This window comes from Mandrillus leucophaeus, unplaced genomic scaffold, assembly GCF_000951045.1.
Source record: "Mandrillus leucophaeus isolate KB7577 unplaced genomic scaffold, Mleu.le_1.0 Scaffold105, whole genome shotgun sequence".
In the NCBI taxonomy this organism is placed as follows: domain Eukaryota; kingdom Metazoa; phylum Chordata; class Mammalia; order Primates; family Cercopithecidae; genus Mandrillus; species Mandrillus leucophaeus.
The window spans coordinates 532588-552951 of NW_012098654.1; the positions used below are offsets into that span (position 1 = coordinate 532588).

A 20364-nucleotide genomic window follows, 5' to 3' on the forward strand; every position below is an offset into this window, starting at 1 on the left:
AGACCATCCTGGCCAACATGATGAAACCCCGTCTCTACTAAAAATAAAATTAGCTGGGTGTGGTGGTGCACGCCTGTTGTCCCAGCTACTGGGGAGACTGAGGCACAAGAATTACTTGAACCCGGGAGGCGGAGGCTGCAGTGAGCCGAGATCATACCACAGCATTCCAGCCTCGGTGACAGAGTGAAACCCTTTCTCCTAAAAAAAAAAAAAAAAAGTTAAAGTCCATTAAGTCCATATATAGAGGCCTGAGCTCCTGGCCTCCCCTCACCAGGGGGCCTGCACAGGGCTGGAGTCTACCTCTCTGCCAGGCAGAAATGAGCTGAAGTACAGCCACCTGCCCTTCTCTGAACCCAGGCCTGCTGAGGCCAGACATGGCACTGGGGTGGGTAGACTGCAGGAAGCCCAACCTCTCAGCAGCTGCTCCGGGGAGGGCGGGGCCTTCTCCGTCTCCTCTGGCCGCTCCTCTCGGGCTCTCTCCTTGCTGGCTGGGCTCTCGTGCTTGTCCTCGCCCTCCACTCTGTCCAAGGCAGCTGGAAGGGCCTGCAGAGGGGAAGCCAGGAGAACTGCAGGGCCTGGGGCCTTACCAGGAACAGAGGGCGGGGAATGTGCGCTGGGCTGCGAACCCAGTCTCCTGGCTCCCGTTGCTTGTTCCCAGTCTGCTCCTCCGGACTCAGAGCCCCGAAAAGGGAGCCAGGAGGCCTGGGTTCCACCTTGCTGTGCAGGGCCTGAGAAGGTCCCCAGACCCAACCTCCACCCCACATACACCACAGACCCAGACACCAGCACGTTCCACACCTGGACTTCTAGGGGCTTCTTTGGCTTCTGCATCCCCGGGTCCTTCTCATCCATGTAGCCCAGCTGTGCTTCCATTTTGTCTGAAAGATCAAGGGAAAGAGGTAAGACAGGTGGGCTCAGACGGGAAGGGGTAGGGCAGGGAGTGGGGTGGCAGAGAGGAGAGGTGGGGCTTGGCCTTCAGGAGGCTCCATTGCAGCCAAGCACCTCCAGGAGAGACAGGCAGGATCCCTGGCTAAGTCAGAGAGGCCAGGCCAGGCCTATGACTTAGTAATGTTTGGAGGCCCTTGAACCCAGTGAGACCAAAGTGAGGGGCTGTCGGGACAGGGCCCCACACAGCAGTGGCTGCTCATCTGGAGGCAGGGAAGTGAGGCAGACGGAGGCCCAGATTGGGAGCCACGCCGCCTGGTCTGGTCCTAGCTTTCGGGCAGGCTGGCTGGCTGTGTGCCACTGGAGAGGGTGTGAGTTTCCTCCCTGCCAAGTCAGCCGCCAACACACTGCAAAGTGCTGGTCACTTATGCGGCTCTGAGAAGCCCTGGGAGGTGGGCACAGCTGGGACAGTGGAGGCTCACGGAAGTTAGGTGACTCGCCCAAGGTTAGACAGAGTTCAGGCCAAAGCCAAGAAGCAAACCAAGATGTGTCCACCTCCAAAGGCTCCCTTGTGCTTGGAGGCGCAGCTTCTCAGGGCCTGGCCTCACCCACCACGAGGGGGACAGCTATGTCCGCCCCAGGCCTGTGAGGCCCAACTGAGGGACCAGGTATTTAACAGGCATTTGCTTCACCCAAATAAACACCTAGATCACCAAAGAGACACTTGGGCACAAATGACCCAATTAAGTGTGCAAAGCATCTGAAAAGACATTTCTACAAGTCTACAAATAGCCAATAAGCACAAGAAACCACACTCAACGTCCTTGGCCCAGGGAAATGCCAATCAGAACCAGAGTGAGACACCACCTCACGCTCCCAGGACAGCTAGAATCATGAAGGCAGAGAACAAGTACTGCTGATGACGTGGAGAACCTGGGACTCTCGCACAATACCAGCAGGAACATAAAATGGTACAGCTACTTCGAAAACAGTCTAGTAGTTTCTCAAAAGGGAAAACAGAGTTATCACATGGCCCAGCAATTCCATTCCTAGATATCTGCCCAAAAGAACTCAAAACCTAGGTCCACACAAAAAAGTGAAATACATCAGCATTATTCACAGTAGCCAAAAAGTAGAAACAACCCAAAATCTATCGACAGAGCAATGGATAAGCAAAATGCAGTAAATCCATACAAGAAAACGTCACCAGCCAGGCGCAGTGGCTCATGCCTGTAATCCCAACACATTGGGAGGCCGAGGTAGGTGGATCACCTGAGGTCAGGAGTTCAAGACCAGCCTGGGCAACATGGCGAAACCCCATCTCTACTAAAAATACAAAAATTAGCCGGGTGGTGGCAGGCACCTGTAATCCCAGCTACTCAGGAAGCTGAGGCAGGATGGCTTGAACCTGGGCGGCAGAGGTTCCAGCGAGCCGAGATCACGCCATTGCGCTCCAGCCTAGACAACAAGAGCGAAACTCTGCCAGGCGCTGTGGCTCACGCCTGTAATCCCAGCACTTTGGGAGGCCGAGACAGGCGGATCACCTGAGGTCAGGAGTTCAAGACCAGCCTGGGCAACATGGCGAAACCCCATCTCTACTAAAAATACAAAAATTAGCCGGGTGGTGGCAGGCACCTGTAATCCCAGCTACTCAGGAAGCTGAGGCAGGATGGCTTGAACCTGGGCGGCAGAGGTTCCAGCGAGCCGAGATCACGCCATTGCGCTCCAGCCTAGACAACAAGAGCGAAACTCTGCCAGGCGCTGTGGCTCACGCCTGTAATCCCAGCACTTTGGGAGGCCGAGGCAGGCGGATCACAACATCAGGAGATCGAGACCATCCTGGCTACGGTGAAATCCCGTCTCTACTAAAGATACAAAAAGTTAGCCGGGCGTGGTGGCAGGCGCCTGTAGTCCCAGCTACTCGGGAGGCTGATGCAGAGAATGGCATGAACCCGGGAGGCGGAGCTTGCAGTGAGCCAAGATCGTACCACTGCACTCCAGCCTGGGCGACAGAGCGAGACTCCAAAAAAAAAGAAAAGAAAAAAGAGCGAAACTCCGTCTCAAAAGAAAAAAAGAAAGAAAAAGAAAAAGAAAACATTATCAGCCATAAGGCAGAATGACTGAAGCACTGATGCACACTGCAATGTGGATGAACCTGGAACCCCAGGCTGAGCGACGGAAGCCAGACACAAAGCCTCACGCACTGTGTGGTGCCGTACGCATGAAACACCCAGCATTGTGAAATCCCGAGACAGGAAGCAGGTTAGTGGGTTAGTGGCTGCTCAGGCCTGGGGTCGGGGGATAGGCAGTGGCTGCTAATGGGTACAGGGTTTCTTTTTCAGGGGAATGAAAACATTCCAGCCTTAGCCAGTGGCAATGGTTGTACATCCTGCAAATATACTAGAAATCACTGAATAGTACGTTTTTTTTTTTTTTTTAGATGGAGTCTTGCTCTGTCCCCCCAGGCTGGAGTGCAGTGGTGTGATCTTGGCTCACTGCAACCTCCGCTTCCCAGGTTCAAGGGATTCTCCTGCCTCAGCCTCCCGAGTAGCTGAGATTACAGGCACATGCCACCACACTCAGCTAATCTTTTGTATTTTTAGTGGAGATGGGGTTTCAACATGTTGGCCACGTTGGTCTCAAACTCCTGAGCTCAGGTGATCCTCCCGCCTCGGCCTCCTAAAGTGCTAGCATTACAGGTGTTAGCCACTGGGCCCAGCCAGTTTTTCAAGAGTGAATTTTGCAGTAGGTATATAAATTATATCTCAGAACTGTCATTAAAATGAAAAACTCTCTGGAGAGTGACATTTCAGCAAACAGAGGCTTTGGGGGAAGGAGAGGCCGTCTTCTGTGGGGTGTGGGTTAGACTAGGGGGTTGCTGTGACCTTGCCACTTTCCATGACCCCGGTGCCCTCCCCGGCCCGCCCAGCCCACAGACCTGGCAGGCTCAGCGGGGCTGGCGGGAGGTGGGCAGGGCTGGCGGGCACTGGTGTGTTGGGGTCCGAGGAGATCACCTCGCCTGGCTTCTTGCCCTCGGGCCCCTCAGGGATCAAGTCTGGGGTGCTGTACTTCCCGTTGACATGCTCAAACTCCTGAACCTGGGGTGGTGGGAGGGAAGGTGGGAGGGAAAGAGGGAGGGCAGTGGTGGCAGCTCAGCCCTAAGAGCCTCAGGGCAGCCGGGCGGCTGAAGGTGTCACAGGCTTGAGGTAGCTGCTGCTGCCGCCCAAGGCAGGCCAAGCCAGGCCCCCCCTGACCACAAGCTCCCCTGCCCACCCTCCTACCCCGTGTGTCCTCCCACTGTACGTAATCCACCATCCTGACCTCCACCCCACAGGCCCCTCACCCAGAAAGGCTTTCCAGGTCAGTCCCTCTGGCCTGACTCAGACCCTGGGCGGCTATGTGGCCTGAGACAGGCACTTGTTTTCTGACCACTGACCCCCAAGGGACAGCAGCAGGAGCCCAGGCAGCCACCAGGAAGGGCCCTACAGAGAGCTACTCACCCACCTTCTTCCTAACTAGTGACATGACCCCGATGCGCGTCAGCACGTGCTGCCTGGAGAGGCCCTCCCGGGGCACACCGTCTGCGAAGGTCTCCGCACCGTCCGCCCCCGGCTCACACAGGTGCCGCATGAAGAGGGACACATAGGCTCTGGGGTGGCGGGGGGACTGGGGCTCAGGGAGTGGGGGGCCGGCAAGAACTCTCTGAGAGGGCAGGCGGGACCCCGGGGGACTTCTGGATGATCATCAGCCATCACCCCGCTCCCAGTCAGGCCTGGGCCAGGCCCGGGAAAGGACAGAGAGGGCCTCCCTGGCAAGGGGAACTCCTAGGACAGCCCTGGCCCTGGGTGACCGGGATCTTCCTCGCTGCCATAATACCCACTGGTCCAAACCAACTGGTCAGTGGTTTCTGTAAAACAGCCCTGCCCGGCACCAGGACTCCAGCCACCCAAAGACCAAATGGCAGTGAACTTTCCAGACGGCCTCATCCTGGTGGGAGCAAATGCTGCCCTCCGTAGGGCTCCCCCGCAGGACCCTGCCCTACTCAGGGACAGGTGGCCACACCCTGGGCCACCACCTAGCCCCTTTACCTAAACTCCTTCTCGCTCTTCCCTCGAAGGTCCCGCACCAGCCAGTGGGAGTTGAAGGCGTCCTGGGGGGGCATGCCCCAGCGCATGATGGCGTTCAGGAAGGCCTTCCGCTGTCGGGCGTTGAAGCCCAGCACCTGGGCGGGCGGAGAGCGGGAGTATGAGCCCAGGACAGAGACAGGGTGGGGGCGGAGGATTCTGGGATGGGGGAAGAAAAGCATGGGAGGAAGAGAAGGCAGGGAGGGGGCACAGAGAAGGCAGGGGCCTCCACCTGGGGCAGGACCCTGACGGCAAAGACCAGACCAAGTTCTGTCCCAGCCCCGCCTCTACCTGGCATGAGACCCTGGGCAGTGTCCCAGCCCTCCTCCATACCCCAGGGGCAGCAGGAAGCGGGGGCAGAAAGAGGTGCGGGAACAGACAGGCCCCACCTCAATGTTGCCACCAACTCGGGCGAGAAGCGGGGGCAGGGGTTTGTCCCTGTCACTCTTCAGCTGCCTCCGGGATTGCCGTCGTCCACCTGGGGAGCAGCCCGTCACAGCTCCTCAGATGGGAGCCCAGAGATTCCTGACCCCCCTCTTCTGACCCCCAAGGACAGCGGCACCCCAGACCAGCCCCGCCCCTGCTGCCATCAGCTCCCCTGACGTGGCCTCAGCAGTAGCCCAGATCACTAACACTGAGACTCACTCTGCCCTTCTGGCCTCTCTTCAAAGTCCTCGTCCTCATCCTCGGAGCCAATGGAATATTCTGACTGGTTATCGGAGAGCTCATCCTGCCACTCTGCAGAGGGCCAGACAGAGAGGCATGGAGTGAGCTGTACAAGCAAAGCCCACCCTCAAGTTCAAGCATGCCCAGGGCCATGCCGAGCCACTGCACCCCAGCTCCGTAAGACAGCAGTGACAATGACAATGGCCCACCTACTTCCTGTGGGTTCATTTAATAATCCCAGCACCACCACATGATACACTAAGGGTTATGTGTACCCACACATTACACGTACTGCACTGTTCTGTGGACATGGGGCTTGCCCAAGGCCACGTCACGAGCAGCGGTCAAGTCACTGAACTGATGCCACACCTTGTTCCCCCAAACACCCAACACCTCTGCACCTGCCCCCAGTCCCCTTTCCTCCAAAAAGCTGCCTCCCAGCTCCAACCAGCGCCACCCAGCGTTCCTGGCCCACACCTCCGGGGGTGTCCTGCACAGGGATGCCCCGACAGAATCCTGCCCCGCCCTCCGCCTCTGGGTATGGGGCACCATCCCTCCTGCCACACTCGCCCAGCTCTCCCAGCCCGCACCTCCCGGGGGTTCTGCACAGGGATGCCCTGACAGAATCCTGCCCTACCCTCCACCTCTGGGCAAGGGGCACCAGTCCCTCCCTCCGGGCACGCACCCTGGTCCTCCTGGGAGGCGTCGTTGTAGTTGACCTGCTTGCGGATGCGCTTGCCCTTGCCCAGGTTGCGGGCCAGGTCCTCCTGCTGCTGCTCGTAATGGTGCCGCAGCAGCTTCTCCCAGTAGTCGGGGTCCACGTTCTCCTCCTGCTTGATGATTTCCCGCTCCACCTCCTCCTGGGGAAGCCAGCACCACAGGCTCCATAGGAGCGGCCATCTCTGCCCTCCCGGAAGCCTCAGACTGCCTCCACCTGACCTGCCCTTTGCCCCCTTGGGGCTCAAGGATTAATGGGATAGCCTGCCTACTCCAGGAAGCCTTCTCTGATCACCCCAGCCCTAGCTGACCTTCCTCTCCCTGCCCCTATCCAGTCAATCATTTATTCATTCATCCATTCACAAAGCAAGTATTTCCTGGCCTCGGGCCAAGGACTGGGGTACTGAGTTGAATAAGCTCCCGTGCCTGCCCTCAGGAGGCTCCTGGTTTCAAAGGGAAAGGTCATGGGCTCACTGGGTCTGCAGGAGGGCTGGGGAGCAGAGGAGGAAAAGGAAAGGCCCCCAGGACAGACCCACAAGGAGCCCCTCGGGGACAGACGGGCTTTGCCTGCTGGAGAAGGGAGAAAAGCGTGGGGCAGACTAGGCATGGTGGCTCATTCCTGTAATCCCAGAACTTTGGGAGGCCGAGGCAGGTGGATCACCTGAGGTCAGGAGTTCGAGACCAGCCTGGCCAACATGGCGAAGTCCTGTCTCTACTAAAAACACAAAAATTAGATGGGTGTGGTGGTGCACGCCAGTAATCCCAGATACTTGTGAGGCTGAGGCACGAGAATCACTTAAACCTGGGAGGCGTTGGTTGCAGTGAGCCGATATTGTGCCACTGCACTCCAGCCTGGGCGACAGAGCGAGACTCTATTTCAAGAAAAAAAAAGTGTAGGGCGTTCTGGAATGTTGGTGGTCCAGGTGCAGGGCCGAGATGCAGGCCCTGAGGAAGGGGTGGGAGGGCGTAGCCGGGTAGGGACTGAAACCAGACTCTGGGCACAGGGCTCTGCGCAACGGGGTGGCAGATCAGCTTGCACTTCAGAGAGTGGGGAAGCTGGACTGGAGCCGGGATGATGCCACGGAGCAGGCGGCTGATGTGTGCAAGGGCAGTGGCCGGTCCATGTAGTTGTACTGCCCTCAGCACTGCCTCCGTCCCTTCCCTCACTGCTATGCCTAGTCCTGAGCCCACAGGTGGGGCAACAGGGCCCCGGCAGGGACGGCTGAGCACGTGGTTGGAGAGCGGAGCACACCCTGGAGTGCGGGGTCACAGCAGGGGGCGCTAAGGCAGGAGTTCGGGGCCACAGCAGGGAGGGCGGGGCTGCGGCTGGAGGAGGGGGCTGAGGCTGGAGCGCGGGGTCGCAGCTTTCCGGGCTGGCTGTGGCAGGAGGGCGGGGTCACAGTGGAAGGTGTGGGCGCATTGGAGGGCGGGGCTGCGGAAGGAGGGCAGGCCGGGACCTTACCACGCCGTCCTCCTCGCGCACCACGTACTGCGCCACCTTGAAGGAGCTCAGGTACTCGTTCATGTTCTGTAGCTCCGTGTCGTCTGTAGCGTCCTGGTTCCGGTCCAGCAGCTTAGAGATGGCCGCATCGTCATAGTGGATCACACTGCTGTCCTCCACATCCTTGTTGTCACCTGGGGAGCAGGCAAGTGCAGTGCGGGGACAAAGACTGCCCTGATCCAGCCCCGGGGACCCGGGAACAGACTCCGAACAATGGCCCTTCCCATCCCCACCAGGGGCTGCAGCTGAGAGGCGTGGTGACCAGACAGAGGAAACCGCGCTGTCACAGCTCTGCTCCCCGTCCACCCGGCAGTCCCAGGACACCCAAGTGAGGGCGGGTTGAGGAAGCCCTCTCCTCTGCAGGAACAGCCACCTGGCCGCAGGAGGAGCTGAGACTAGGCTGGGTTGACCCCTACCTGGCGGGGTGCTGCCGTGCTTCTTCTTTGCACTGGCAGCCAAGTTCCCCCCTTTGGAGGACTGGACATCAGGGATGGGTGTGACCGGCCTCTGGCCCTGAGACATCATGCCTGTCAGACAGAGGAGGAGAGCACTGGTGCAGGAGCACAGAGGGCTGCAGGAGCACAGACGGCTGCAGGGTTGGCGGGCAGACACCACCCTGGGCTGTCCTGGCCAGGAGACACAGGTTGGGGGTGCAGGAGAGAGGCTGTGTGTTGGAGCGGGCAGGGACCCCAGCAAGCCCTGGATAGGTGTCTCAGCGGGACCACCCCAGGCCCCGCCATGCTCCCTCGGAACAGAGGCCCACCCTCCACGTCGTCTTTGAAGAGCTCCTCTGTGCCGAACTTGAGGATGTCATCCAGCTCTTGCTTGGTCATGGACCCCGACTTGGAGCCAAGACCAGGTCGCACCACCAGGTGGGTGAGCATCATCTTGCGCTTGGCCACCTGCGTAATGCGCTCCTCCACTGAGGCCCGAGTCACGAAGCGGTAGATCATCACCTTCTTGTTCTGGCCGATGCGGTGGGCGCGGCTGAAGGCCTGGGGAGACCTGCACCTCAGCACCTGTGGCTCACCCAGGGCTCCAGGCAATGGAAGGGGTCACACCAATGAGCTCAAGAGCATGGAATGGGGTGCATGACTGTGTAGGCAAAGGCATGTGGTGCGTACACCCCTGCAGCTGGGCTCCCTCCCTGACTGCGGAGCCTCCCACGAGCCTGGGTGCCAGGCTGGGTTTGGAGTGGAAAAGCTCCCAGCCAGTGGAAGCAGGCAGGACTGCAGGTGTGCAAGAGTGTGGGAGGGATGACACGGCCAGTGTGCTGAGTGTAACTGAAGCCACACAGAGCTTCATGGGGGCCATACGGAGGTAGGAGGAGGCTGCATTTCCCTGCGAGCGAACCACTAATGGGACCACAAGACCATGTGCTGGAGGCGCGCAGCCACCTTCTGAGGGCAGCAAGGAGCTGAATCTGCCCAGTATCATACAAGGACGTGCCTCTGTGCAGCCCTGCATGAGGTGACCTGGGTGTGGCCGTGTGTATCCGTGTGCATGGGCGCGCACACGCGTGAATGAGAGACATCAATTTGTATGTGTTCCCCTACATTTGTAAGCGTTCAATGTGTGTGTCCCAGTGCCCGAGAGGGGTGGCCAGGGACACGAGGGTGGCTCTATTCCCATAGCCCCTCCGCCCGCAGCCCTTCCATCCTTCCTTATCAGCCCCATCTGCCCCCTGTACTATCTCATCCTCCCCTACTCACCTCCCACAGGCCCCACTCTCTGCTCCCCGCCCCCTCCAAAATGGGTGCCCCTCTGGGTCCCCGGGCTCCCTCTTCCTGCCTCCCTCCTTGGTCCTGAGGATGGGAAAGACCAGATCAGAGGCCCCGACGAACTGCTGTGCGCCCCGGGACACTTCCCCTGCCTTCTCCCTGCCCTCTCCAAGCCTGTTTCCTCCTCCGGACAAGGACGGAGCTGGCGGGATGAGCTTCCACTCACTCCCAGGGCCCGTCTTGGGGCCGAGACTCCATAAGGGACGGAGGCCCACAGCAGCAGGGTAGGTGAGGGGGCCATGGCCAGGAGGGCATGAAGGACAGAACCTGCCTCAGGCCCGGGATGAGAGGCCCCCTGGGAGGGTGACGGGTGGCAGCGGCACAGACCTGGATGTCGTTGTGCGGGTTCCAGTCCGAGTCGTAGATGATGACAGTGTCGGCTGTGGCCAGGTTGATGCCCAGGCCGCCTGCCCGGGTTGAAAGGAGGAAGCAGAATTGCTGGGCCCCGGGGGCTGAAAAAGAGAGGCCAGCAGATGGGGGTGTTTGTGGGGGTGTACCTTGGGCGGGGAGACGGGCGTGGCAGAAAGGAGGCGGGGAGAACAGAGGGAAGGAACTGCAGCAACAGGTCCCTGGCAGAGAAGGACAAAGCCGGAGACCCCAGCAGAGACAGGTGGCCATAGCTGCACTCAGGGGAGCCAGAGGGGAGGCCTGCCCAAGCCCACTTAGCCCCCAGCGTGCTCTGAGCCCTGGCCCAATGGGAGGTCACTAGAACGAGGAGGTCAATTTTCAAAGCCCAGATGAGCAAAAAACAAAGTGCAAGCCGCCAGCAAAGTACAAGCAGAGCCCAGAGAGCTCAGTCCTCCATGTCCCCCCAGCTTCCCACCCCCGGCTTCCCTTAGCCCACCGATGCTGCCAGGGCAGCCCGGGAAAACTCAGGGGCACAGCTCTGGGGCCTGGGGTCCCACCCCACTGGGCAACCCTGTCACAGGATGGCAGGTTCTCAGCCTCTCGGGGCCCTTCAGTGACCTGGGACTGACCACAGCCCCCACTGGAGCTGCAAACAGGCCCCCGGCACACCCAGGGCTTCAGCCACTCCTGCTTCCACATGTGGCTGGGCCACGTCTAGACCCGGAAACTCTGAACTTGCTATTCCTCCTGGCTCTCTGGCACGAGTGTGCAAAAGGAATTACTGCTTCGGGCGTTTGGAGAGCGTGGTCCAGCCCCTTTCTAAGGGCTGATGCCCCAGGGAAACAAAGCTTGTTACTATTTGCTGCAAACTTGCTACTGAAGCTTGCAGCTGACTGCTTCCCACTCCAGAAGTTTCCTTTGCTACAGGAGAAGCTCCACTGGCAAGACCCTCCTCGCCTCTGCCCTCGTCTCTCCTTCCCAGCCAGGGAAGACCAAGCGTGGGTGACTCTGGGGGAAGAACCTGATCGTGTGTGGCCCGGCCGTTTCACTCTCTCCTGCCTCTGGAAGTGGCCCCAGGTAGCACATGCATCTCTGTACCTCCTGCCACCATTTGCCATACGGCAGGCTCTGTCCAACACCACTTGTAACTGGGGCTTACCTGGTGTCAATATTAGAGGCCCCCGTCTGCCTTTCTCATTGTCTAACTCCATTCCCAGCAGGTGTTATCTGCTGGGCCCCTCAGAACTCCGATTCCATGGGAGGAATCCTTTTAACACTGGAAGCTCAGGGGCCTGGGACTGGCCTGCTGTCTTCAGCTGTTTGTGGGGCTCTGCTTACACACCATTGGCTGGGTGGCCTGGCTAAGAACCAGGCCTGGGAGAAGAGGCCAAAAAGGGGTCTCAATCAGAACCCTTGGGCGGGATGGGGGTACCGTTGAATCTGTCGATCGCCTCCTGTCGGAGGCCGCCGGTGATGCCACCATCAATCCTCTCATACTTGTAGCCTTCGTACTCCAGGAAGTCCTCCAGGAGGTCCAGCATCTTGGTCATCTGCAGGTGAGACGGGCACGTGAGGAACTGCCAAGGAGCAAGGGACCCCATGGGCCATGGGCAGGGACCCCGCCACAGCCAGGGGAGGGAGAGAGCCGCCTGCTAGGTGGGGACTCAGCTGGGTCCCAGGCAGGCCCAACTCAGGACTCTGGGGAAGAACGAAGCTTCCAACCTCACCCCGCGGAGCCAATCCATCCTCCTGCCCAGCCCCGCAGCCACTTGCCTAAATCAGGGCTCTGACACGAGCCTCCCCTGCTCCCAGCACACAGAATTAAGCTCCATCTTCTTGCCCTGTATTCAAGGCTCTGCTGGACTAGTGCTCCTTCACAGCCCCCAGTCATTCCAAACTACCTGACTCTCTTTCCGGAATACCCACCCCCTTCCTGCCTAGGGAACACAAACATCACCTCTGTAATGTCTTCCCTGATTTCGATCCTCCCCATGAGAAAAGAAAAGCAGTCCCTTCTAAGCTCCCATGACCCCGCGTAATTCCCTTTATTCTCGAGAGAGAGAGAGTTTAGCTGGATATAAAACTATCAGCACACATTTTCCCTCAGTGCATTGGAGATTTTGCCACGGTCCCTGCCACCTGTTGTTGTTAAGAAGACTGAGAACGATCTGGTTGCCCTTATTTTGTAGGTACTAGGTCTAAAGTACCTAGGGGTTCTAAAGTGTCTAAGGATTCATTTATTTATATTTATCTTGCTTGGTATTCCAGAAGGCACTCCAGATCTGAGACCTCACATCTCTCTCCAGGTCTGCAAACTCTCAACAAATCCAGCTTCTTCACCATTTTTTCTCTTTTTTCTGCAACTCCAATTGGATGATTGTTGGAGCATCTCAAGGTGTCTTCCATGTTCTCTCTGTTTTATCTTTGTCTCTGTACACTGCATTCTGGGGAAATGCCTCAGCACCGGGTTCCAATTCATCAATAAGTTCTCTTCAACAGTGTTCAGAGTCTGTCCAGTCTGTTGAAATGTTTTATCTCAATTTCATGCATGTTTCTATCCAGTTGTTCCTATTTCAGTTCTTCCTGCTTTTGCTTAATTTCTTCTTTATTTTAGGGTGTCAATTACTTCATCATTTTTGAGGATACTAAACACGTCTACATAAAGTCTTTTCAGGCTATCCTATTCTTTCTCTCTCTCTCTCTCTCTCAAGAGACAGGGTCTTGCTCTGTCCCTTAGACTGGACTGAAGTGACAAGATCATAGCTCACTGCAACCTTCAACTCCTGGGCTCAAGCAATCCTCCTGCCTCAACCTCCCAAGTCGCTGGAATTACAGGGTGAGCCACTGCACCCAGCCCCTATTTTCTTTTTCTTTTTTCTTTTTTTTTTTTTGAGACAGAGTCTCACTCTGTAGCCCAGGCTGGAGTGCAGTGGCCGGATCTCTGCTCACTGCAAGCTCCGCCTCCCGGATTCACGCCATTCTCCTGCCTCAGCCTCCCGTGTAGCTGGGACTACAGGCACCCGCTACCGTACCCGGCTAATTTTTTTTTTTTTGTATTTTTAGTAGAGACGGGGTTTCACCGTGTTAGCCAGGATGGTCTCGATCTCCTAACCTCATGATCCACCCGTCTTGGCCTCCCAAAGTGCTGGGATTACATGCATGAGCCACCACGCCTGGCCCCAGCCCCAATTTTCTTACTTGGATTCTATTTATTGCTTTGGGGGATGTCTCGGCATTCACTTTTGTATGGGTTTGGAATTGGGGTTCACAGGCTCATTTTGGGCAGGAGGGTCCCGTCTCTGCCGCTTGCCCCACGTGCACATTTCTGGAAGCTGTGTGGTTCCCATTATTGGGTATCTCAAGGCCTCTGACCAGACTTGCGTCTCGTGTTCGTACCGAGGTACTGGGGGGTGTGGATCCATCTCCACTCTAGCCACTCCTCGGCTCGGCCGCTGCTCTCACACCTGCCCTGCTTTCCAGTATTCTTTGCGCTGAAGCAGCCCAGCAGGGTGACCCGGGCTGCAGGCGGCGGACGCTGCTTTCAGTTGATGTTTGTGCACAAGGAGCCATAGCCCAGACTCTGGGTTTGAGCAAGGGGCCTGGCTCAGTCGGCCCACAAGAGGAGCATTTTTAGCCCCATGACCCTGTAGGATCATCACTATGGCCTCCAACACAGAGCTGACCACAGGGTCAGGTACCTGTTCCTTGAGCTGTCTCCCACAGTAGACTGAGCAGCTTGAGGACAGGGACTAGATCACTGGTCCCTGCACCCATGTGCCAGCACAGAGCCTGACTATGACAGACGCAAACAAAGGGATGGAGAAAGAAATGAACACACCTGAGCCTGCAGCCCTGCCTCCAAGCCAACAAGCCAGGTGCCAGTGGCCCCTCAGGGCCTACTGGAGAGAGGAGTTCCTCCCAACCATACCCCGGGGCCCCACCTTAATGAGAAACCAAGCTGCAGGGGAGGAGGGGGCTGTCTACCAGCCTGGCTATGCAGACCAGAAGGGCAGGTGCGGGTAGATGCTGCTCTTTATGGCAACTGTGCTCTGAGCTCCTCAGCTGCATCATGCCAGAGCACGGGGGCGTGACCACTGACACACAGTCACGTGACCCGCATGGCACCAGCACTGGGTCCTGAAGGGTGCCAGCAAGTTTGCGCCCCCAAACATCAGGGCAGGATGCTCTCTGTGGGGTGTGGAGCCGTGGCGGGGCTGGGCAGGGGCAGCGCACCTGGGAGAAGATGAGCACACGGTGCCCCTCGTCCCGCAGTTTCTTCAGCATCTTCTGCAGCAGCATGAGCTTCCCTGAAGACTTCACCAGGGAGCTTCCATCGTAGGAGCCATTGGGCAAGACAGGGGCCTCCTGCAGACACAGCAGGAGGGGGGGCGTTGGCGGGCTCCCCTCTCCGACTGCACCAAAGAGGCCGCAGGGAACAGACAGGTGCCGAGCAATGGGGTGATGGCCTGTCTGCCTGCTGAACATGAGGCCCACACCCGAGCCAGGCTCCACAGTGCGGGGTAGACTGTGGGTCCCATGGCCCTGGCTCCAGGCTCCCTGTTCCCAGGCAGGGCTCACAGCTGTGCCAGCCCTACCACAGCAGCGGGTTCCACATTAAGTTCCCCAGCACCTTCCAGAGTGGCCACAGGCAACCTTCCGTGATGGCCAGGGAAACCTACCATGGCGGCATCGCCACAATGGCCAGGGGAACCTACCACAGCGGCCACAGGAACCTACCACAGTAGTCACAGGCACCTACCATGGCGGCCATGAAGAAGCTGCCATGATGGCCAGGGAAACCTACCACAGCAGCCACAGGGAAGAGGTAGGGGTGGTTGCAGCACTTCTTCAAGTCCATCATGATATTGAGCAGCGATACTTGGTTCCCGCCTCCCTTGGAGTTCAGCGCCTCAAAGTTCCGCGTGAGGATGAACTTGTAGTACTTCCTGCAGCAGGGCACGAGGAAAGGCAGGCTGGATCAGACCCACCTCCTAGAGGGCTCTCTCCGCTCTGCAGCGGGGCTGGAAGCTGGTGGCCAAGCACCCATTTATAGAGAGACCCAAGGGACCCCCAAGAGGTGAAGCCACCAGCCTGGAGTCCCCCTGCAAGTGACTGGGGGACACTGCTAGCACTCAGGCGGCCGAAACGCTGGTCACTAAAACCTGAGAAGAGGCCCCACGAAGAAAGTGTATGCAAAGCATGAGCCCAGGCCTCAGTGAGGCTGAAGAGCCCTCCACCCACCTGAGGAAGCGACCCAGGAGAGCAGCCCAGGGGAAGGGGCACGCACAGGCTGCTCCAGACTCAGCCCACCACTCACTTCTGCATCTGACTCAGCTCCACCCGGACGATGAGCTCAGTCTTGGCCGGCATGTTCTTGAACACGTCAGCCTTGAGCCGCCTGAGCATGTGCGGCCCCAGCAGGTCATGTAGCTTCTTGATTTGGTCTTCCTTGGAGATGTCAGCAAACTCCTCCAGGAAGCCCTCCAGGTTGCTGCAACAAAAAGCTGGGATAACAGCCAAGAGCAGAGGACCGGGGCAGGGGAGGCAGGGTGCAGAGCGCCCAGCCCATGTAGGCTGGCTGGCTGGTGAACCAGAGAGCCCTGGCATTGCCCTGGGTATCGTCTCAATTTCTGTCTAAGCCTTGTCGCCTCTACACATTACAGCCCTCTTTTCCTCAGCCACCCTGGATACCTTCCCATCCTCAAAACCATCCAGGACAGGAGCTCTCTATTACCCAGATAATAGAGGAGGAAGCTGAGTCTGATGAGTGCCCAAGCTGATACAGTCCAGCTTTGCCAAAACCTGCCCTCAAATCTACATCTCCTGGTGGCTCACGCCTGTAATCCCAACACTTTGGGAGGCCGAGATGGGCGGATCACCTGAGGTCGGGAGTTCAAGACCAGCCTGGCCAATATGGTGAAACCCCATCTCTACTAAAAATATACAAAAATTAGTTGGGCATGGTGACACATGCCTGTAATCCCAGCTACTCAGGAGGCTGAGTCAGGAGAATGGCTTGAACCCAGGAGGCGGAGGTTGCAGTGAACTGAGATCAAGCCACTGCACTCTGGCCTGGGCGACAGAGTGAGACTGTTTCTTTAAAAAAAAAAAAAAAAAAAACTACATCTCCTGATTCCACAATCGACACTCTGCACCCTGAACGCCCCATTCTGAGCAGGCAAGTGGAGGTAGGTGAAGATGAGGAGGCTGGGGCAGTGGGTTCCGGCTACCTGGGAGCTTGCCTCTGCCTCCCCCACGGTTGCCCATGTGAGTCACTGGGGTCTCAGCAGAGGGAAAGGAACCTGCCAGGGGAGTGCAGGCAGGGACAGTAGTCCAGGAGGAGCCCTGGGTGGTCTAGGGCAGAGCTAAGGAAGAGTCGTGGTATTAGCAGCGGTTGATATTTACCAAACACTCCCGTGTACCCACGCCACCCACCCCAACACGCTGCTTCTGCGGGAGGTCAAAGCGGGGACGTCGCTAACACTCCCTTTTTACTGATGAAGAAGGAACGGCTGAGCAGGTCTCACAGCCAGGATGGGCTATTGATCTGTCTTCACTGGGGCCACCCCAGCCCCACCACCACCTCCCTGGCCGGATCCAGGTGACTCACTTGAACCTCTCTGGAGTGAGGAAGTTGAGGAGATGGAACAGCTCCTCCAGGTTGTTCTGCAGGGGAGTCCCTGTCAGCAGCAGCTTGTAATCAATCTTGTAGCTGTTTAAGACCCTAAAAAACTGAGGGGAGGAGAGGGGGGCCCATCAGGGGGCTCTGCGCAGCCCCTCGCCCTGGGCATCTCTAGGGTCTGGCGGCCGGCGCCACCTACCTTGGACTGGTTGTTCTTGAGGCGGTGGGCCTCATCTACCACCAGGCAGGCCCACTCAATGGAGCCCAGGATGGCCTGGTCGATGGTGATGAGCTCATAGGAGGTGAGCAGCACATGGAATTTGATCTGCACTTCTTTCTGGAGAAAAGAGGGGCATTGGGGAGGAGACAGCTGGGAGCAGAGCGGATCACAGTCCCAGGAGACAAAGAGCCAAGAAGGAGGTGTGCACAGGAACACACAAAGGCTCCAGGGAGCCCTGGGCCGGCCAGCCTAGCACCAGAGGGGCAGATGCTGGCCACCAAGCAGAGGGGCATCAACTGAGGCCCAGAGCACAGCCCTGAGAGAGGGTGGTGTGGACGAGAAGAAACGGCCTCCACTCGTAACACCACCAGTGAAACAGGGTCTTACTCTCATCCCCCAGCCTGGACTGCAGTGGCACGATCACAGCTCACTGCAACCTCCACCTCCCAGGTGAGGTGGCTCCAGCAATCCTCCCACCTCAGCCTCCCAGGTAGCTGGCACCGCAGGCACGCATTACCACACCCAGCTAATTTTTGCATTTTTGTAGAGACAGGGTTTCACCATGTTGCCAAAGCTGGTCTCAAACTTCTGAACTCAAGTGAACTGCCCGCCTCGACCTCCCAAAGCGTTGGGATTACAGGCATGAGCCACCTCAACCAGCCCTGGCTCCGGGCTTATTACTTCCTTTCCGCTCTCACCTCATCCGAACAAAACATGAGCTCAACTGTGTCCTTTATCCCCCACTGCCCCCAGGGTTATTTTTGTTTTTTGGAGAGAGGAGATCTCACTATGTTAACCAGGCTGGTTTCAAACTCCTGGCCTCAAGCAATTCTCCTGCCTCAGTCTCCCAATGTACTGGGAATACAGGCATGAGTCACCGCACCTGGCCTTTTATCCCCATTTAAAGCTCACGGGGCCTCAGGCTGGAGCACTCTCCCAGGTCCCTGTGGCTAATAAATGGCAGAGCCAAGACATGAACAGAGAAACGGACCCTGCACTTGGGGTTTAATGCCCTGAGGTTGCTGATTTGAAATTATTAATTTCAAATTATTGTTGAATTTGTGTTTTGTAACAAATATCCCAGGGGACAGTGGAGTGTATGCTGGAGACGTGGAGCCTCCCTGGGACAGGTTCTCATTCCCCTGCTCCCCTGCCCCTGCCTGGTGACCGCTGTCCCCCTACTCCCCCTGGTGGGGGCCTGGGCCTGGGTGCTAGTGGGGAGGGGAAGCCAGACACACGGTTTATGCACCAAGTTCCAGGACAGAGCCTGGTGCCTGTGAGGGTCTGCACTCTTCCGGTGAGGATCCCCACACCTGAAGGAACACGACTTTAAAATGCAAATTTAGGCAGGAGAATCACTTGAACCCAGGAGGCAGAGGTTGCAGTGAGTCGAGATCACACCACTGCACTCTAGCCTGGGTGACAGAGTGAGACTCTGTCTCCAAAAAAAAAAAAAAACGAAAAAAAGAAAACAAATGTAAAATACCTTGGCATGTTGACAGAGAGACCACAGAAGAAAGCAAAAAGCTGTTTTCCTGCGAGCCCTGCATTTTCATTTTGCGTTGGGCCCCCCTCCACCCAGTGAAGCAGGCCTGTCCTGTCCTGCACCAAACCTGCCTCTCCCAGCAGCCCACATGCCTGTGATAGAGCAGAGAGGGCCAAGGATGCTGTGCAGCACAGGCTTTGCCCACACATGGCACCTGGGTTTACACACAATCTTTTAGCCTCGGTCTCCTCGCCTATCTAGGTGAAGAATGCGATGAGAACTCAAAGAGCTAAGTCTGTTCCTCAAAAAATCAAAAATAGAATTACCATATGATCCGGCAGTTCCACTCCTGGGTGTATACCCAAAAGAAGTGAAAGCAGGGACCCAAAGGGGTATTTGCACACCCATATTCCTAGACGATCACTAAAAGCCAGAAGCAACTCAAGTGCCCATCACCAGATGAACAGATCAACAAAACGTGGTCTATCCACGTGATGGAATGTTCTCCAGCCTTGGAAGGAAATTCTGACCCGTGCTACAACATGCATGAACCTCAAGGACATTCTGCTCAGTGAAATGAGCCAGTCGCAAAACGACAGATGCTTCCCGATTCTACTCATATGAAGTACCCAGAGTAGTGAACCTCGTGCAGACAGACAGTAAACTGGTGGCTGCCAGAGGCTGGAGGTGGTGGGGATGTTCATGTTTAATGGGGACAGAATTTCCTTCCTACAAGATGAAAAGAGTGCTGGAGATTGGTTGCATAACAATGTGAATGTACTTAACACTATTGAACTGGTTTTTTTTTTTTTTTTTTTTTTGGTTGGTTGTTGCTGTTGTTAAGATAGAATTTAGCTCTTGTTGCCCAGGATGGAGTGCAATGGCGTGACCTCGGCTCACTGCAACCTCTGCCTCCCAGGTTCAAGCAATTCTCCTGCCTCAGCCTCCTGAGGAGCTGGGATTACAGGTGTGTGCCAGCACGCCTGGCTAATTTTTGTATTTTTAGTAGAGATGGGGTTTCACCGTGTTGGCCAGGCTAGTCTCAAACTCCTGACCAAACAGGTGATCCATCCGCCTTGGCCTCCCAAAGTGCTGGGATCACAGGCATGAGCCACCGTGCCTGACTATTTTTTGTTTTTTGTTTTTTTTTTAAGAGACAGAGTCTCACTATGTTGTCCAGGCAAGAGTGCAACAGCTGTTCACAGACACAATCATGGCGCACTCCAGCCTCGAACTCTTGGGCTCAGGCAATCCTCCTGCCTCAGCCTCCCAAGTAGCTAGGACCACAGGTGCACACCACCATGCCCAGCTGAACTGTACTCTTAAAAATGGTTAGGATGGTAAGTTTTACATTATGTGTATTTTACCACAACTTTTAACAATAAAATAATTAAACAGTAAATATAATAGAAGAGCCAAATCAGCGAAGTGCCTGGCACACAGCAGGGTCCCAGCATGGCTCAGGGGAGGTTCTTTTTGTGTCTAATGACCAGGGGCTCATCCATCTACAAAGTCACCTGTGGGATCATTGATTCATCCACTCATTCAACAGTTTATGAGCATCTCTAAGAGCCACGGCTGCCAGCAGACAGTGGAGGAGGCTGACATAAGGGACTCGGAGGGCATGTGGGAGGATCCGCCAGCCAACAAGGCTGTAGCACTGACATTTTCTAGGGGCCAATGGCTGCAAGTCCTCGCTCCTCAATGTGGAGAGTGTTTAGAGATGCAGAGGCTGGGCTGGGCGTGGTAGCTCACACCTGTAATCCCAGCACTTTGGGAGGCTGAGGCAGGCAGATCATGAGGTCAAGAGATCAAGACCATCCTGGCCAACATGTGAAACCTGGTCTCTACTAAAAATACAAAAAGCGGCTGAGTGTGGTGGGATGCACCTGTAGTCCCAGCTACTCGGGAGGCTGAGGCAGGTGAATCGCTTGAACCTGGGAGGCAGAGGTTGCAGTGAGCCGAGATCACACCACCGCACTCCAGCCTGGTGACGGAGTGAGACTCCATCTCA

The 20364-nt window shown here is 56.9% G+C and overlaps 1 protein-coding gene across 1 annotated transcript in view; it reads right to left on the minus strand.

The window, feature by feature from the left end:
* Positions 1-20364, minus strand: part of CHD5 (chromodomain helicase DNA binding protein 5) — a 111623-nt gene that overhangs the window by 37264 nt on the left and 53995 nt on the right. Inside the window, 18 exon segments of the mRNA XM_011981570.1 lie at positions 411-543; positions 799-878; positions 3824-3983; positions 4390-4534; positions 4974-5107; positions 5399-5487; positions 5655-5747; positions 6361-6535; positions 7855-8027; positions 8310-8420; positions 8657-8888; positions 10002-10126; positions 11455-11572; positions 14256-14387; positions 14827-14968; positions 15340-15513; positions 16633-16754; positions 16844-16981. Of these exon segments, the coding sequence (XP_011836960.1) occupies positions 411-543; positions 799-878; positions 3824-3983; positions 4390-4534; positions 4974-5107; positions 5399-5487; positions 5655-5747; positions 6361-6535; positions 7855-8027; positions 8310-8420; positions 8657-8888; positions 10002-10126; positions 11455-11572; positions 14256-14387; positions 14827-14968; positions 15340-15513; positions 16633-16754; positions 16844-16981 (2476 nt within the window).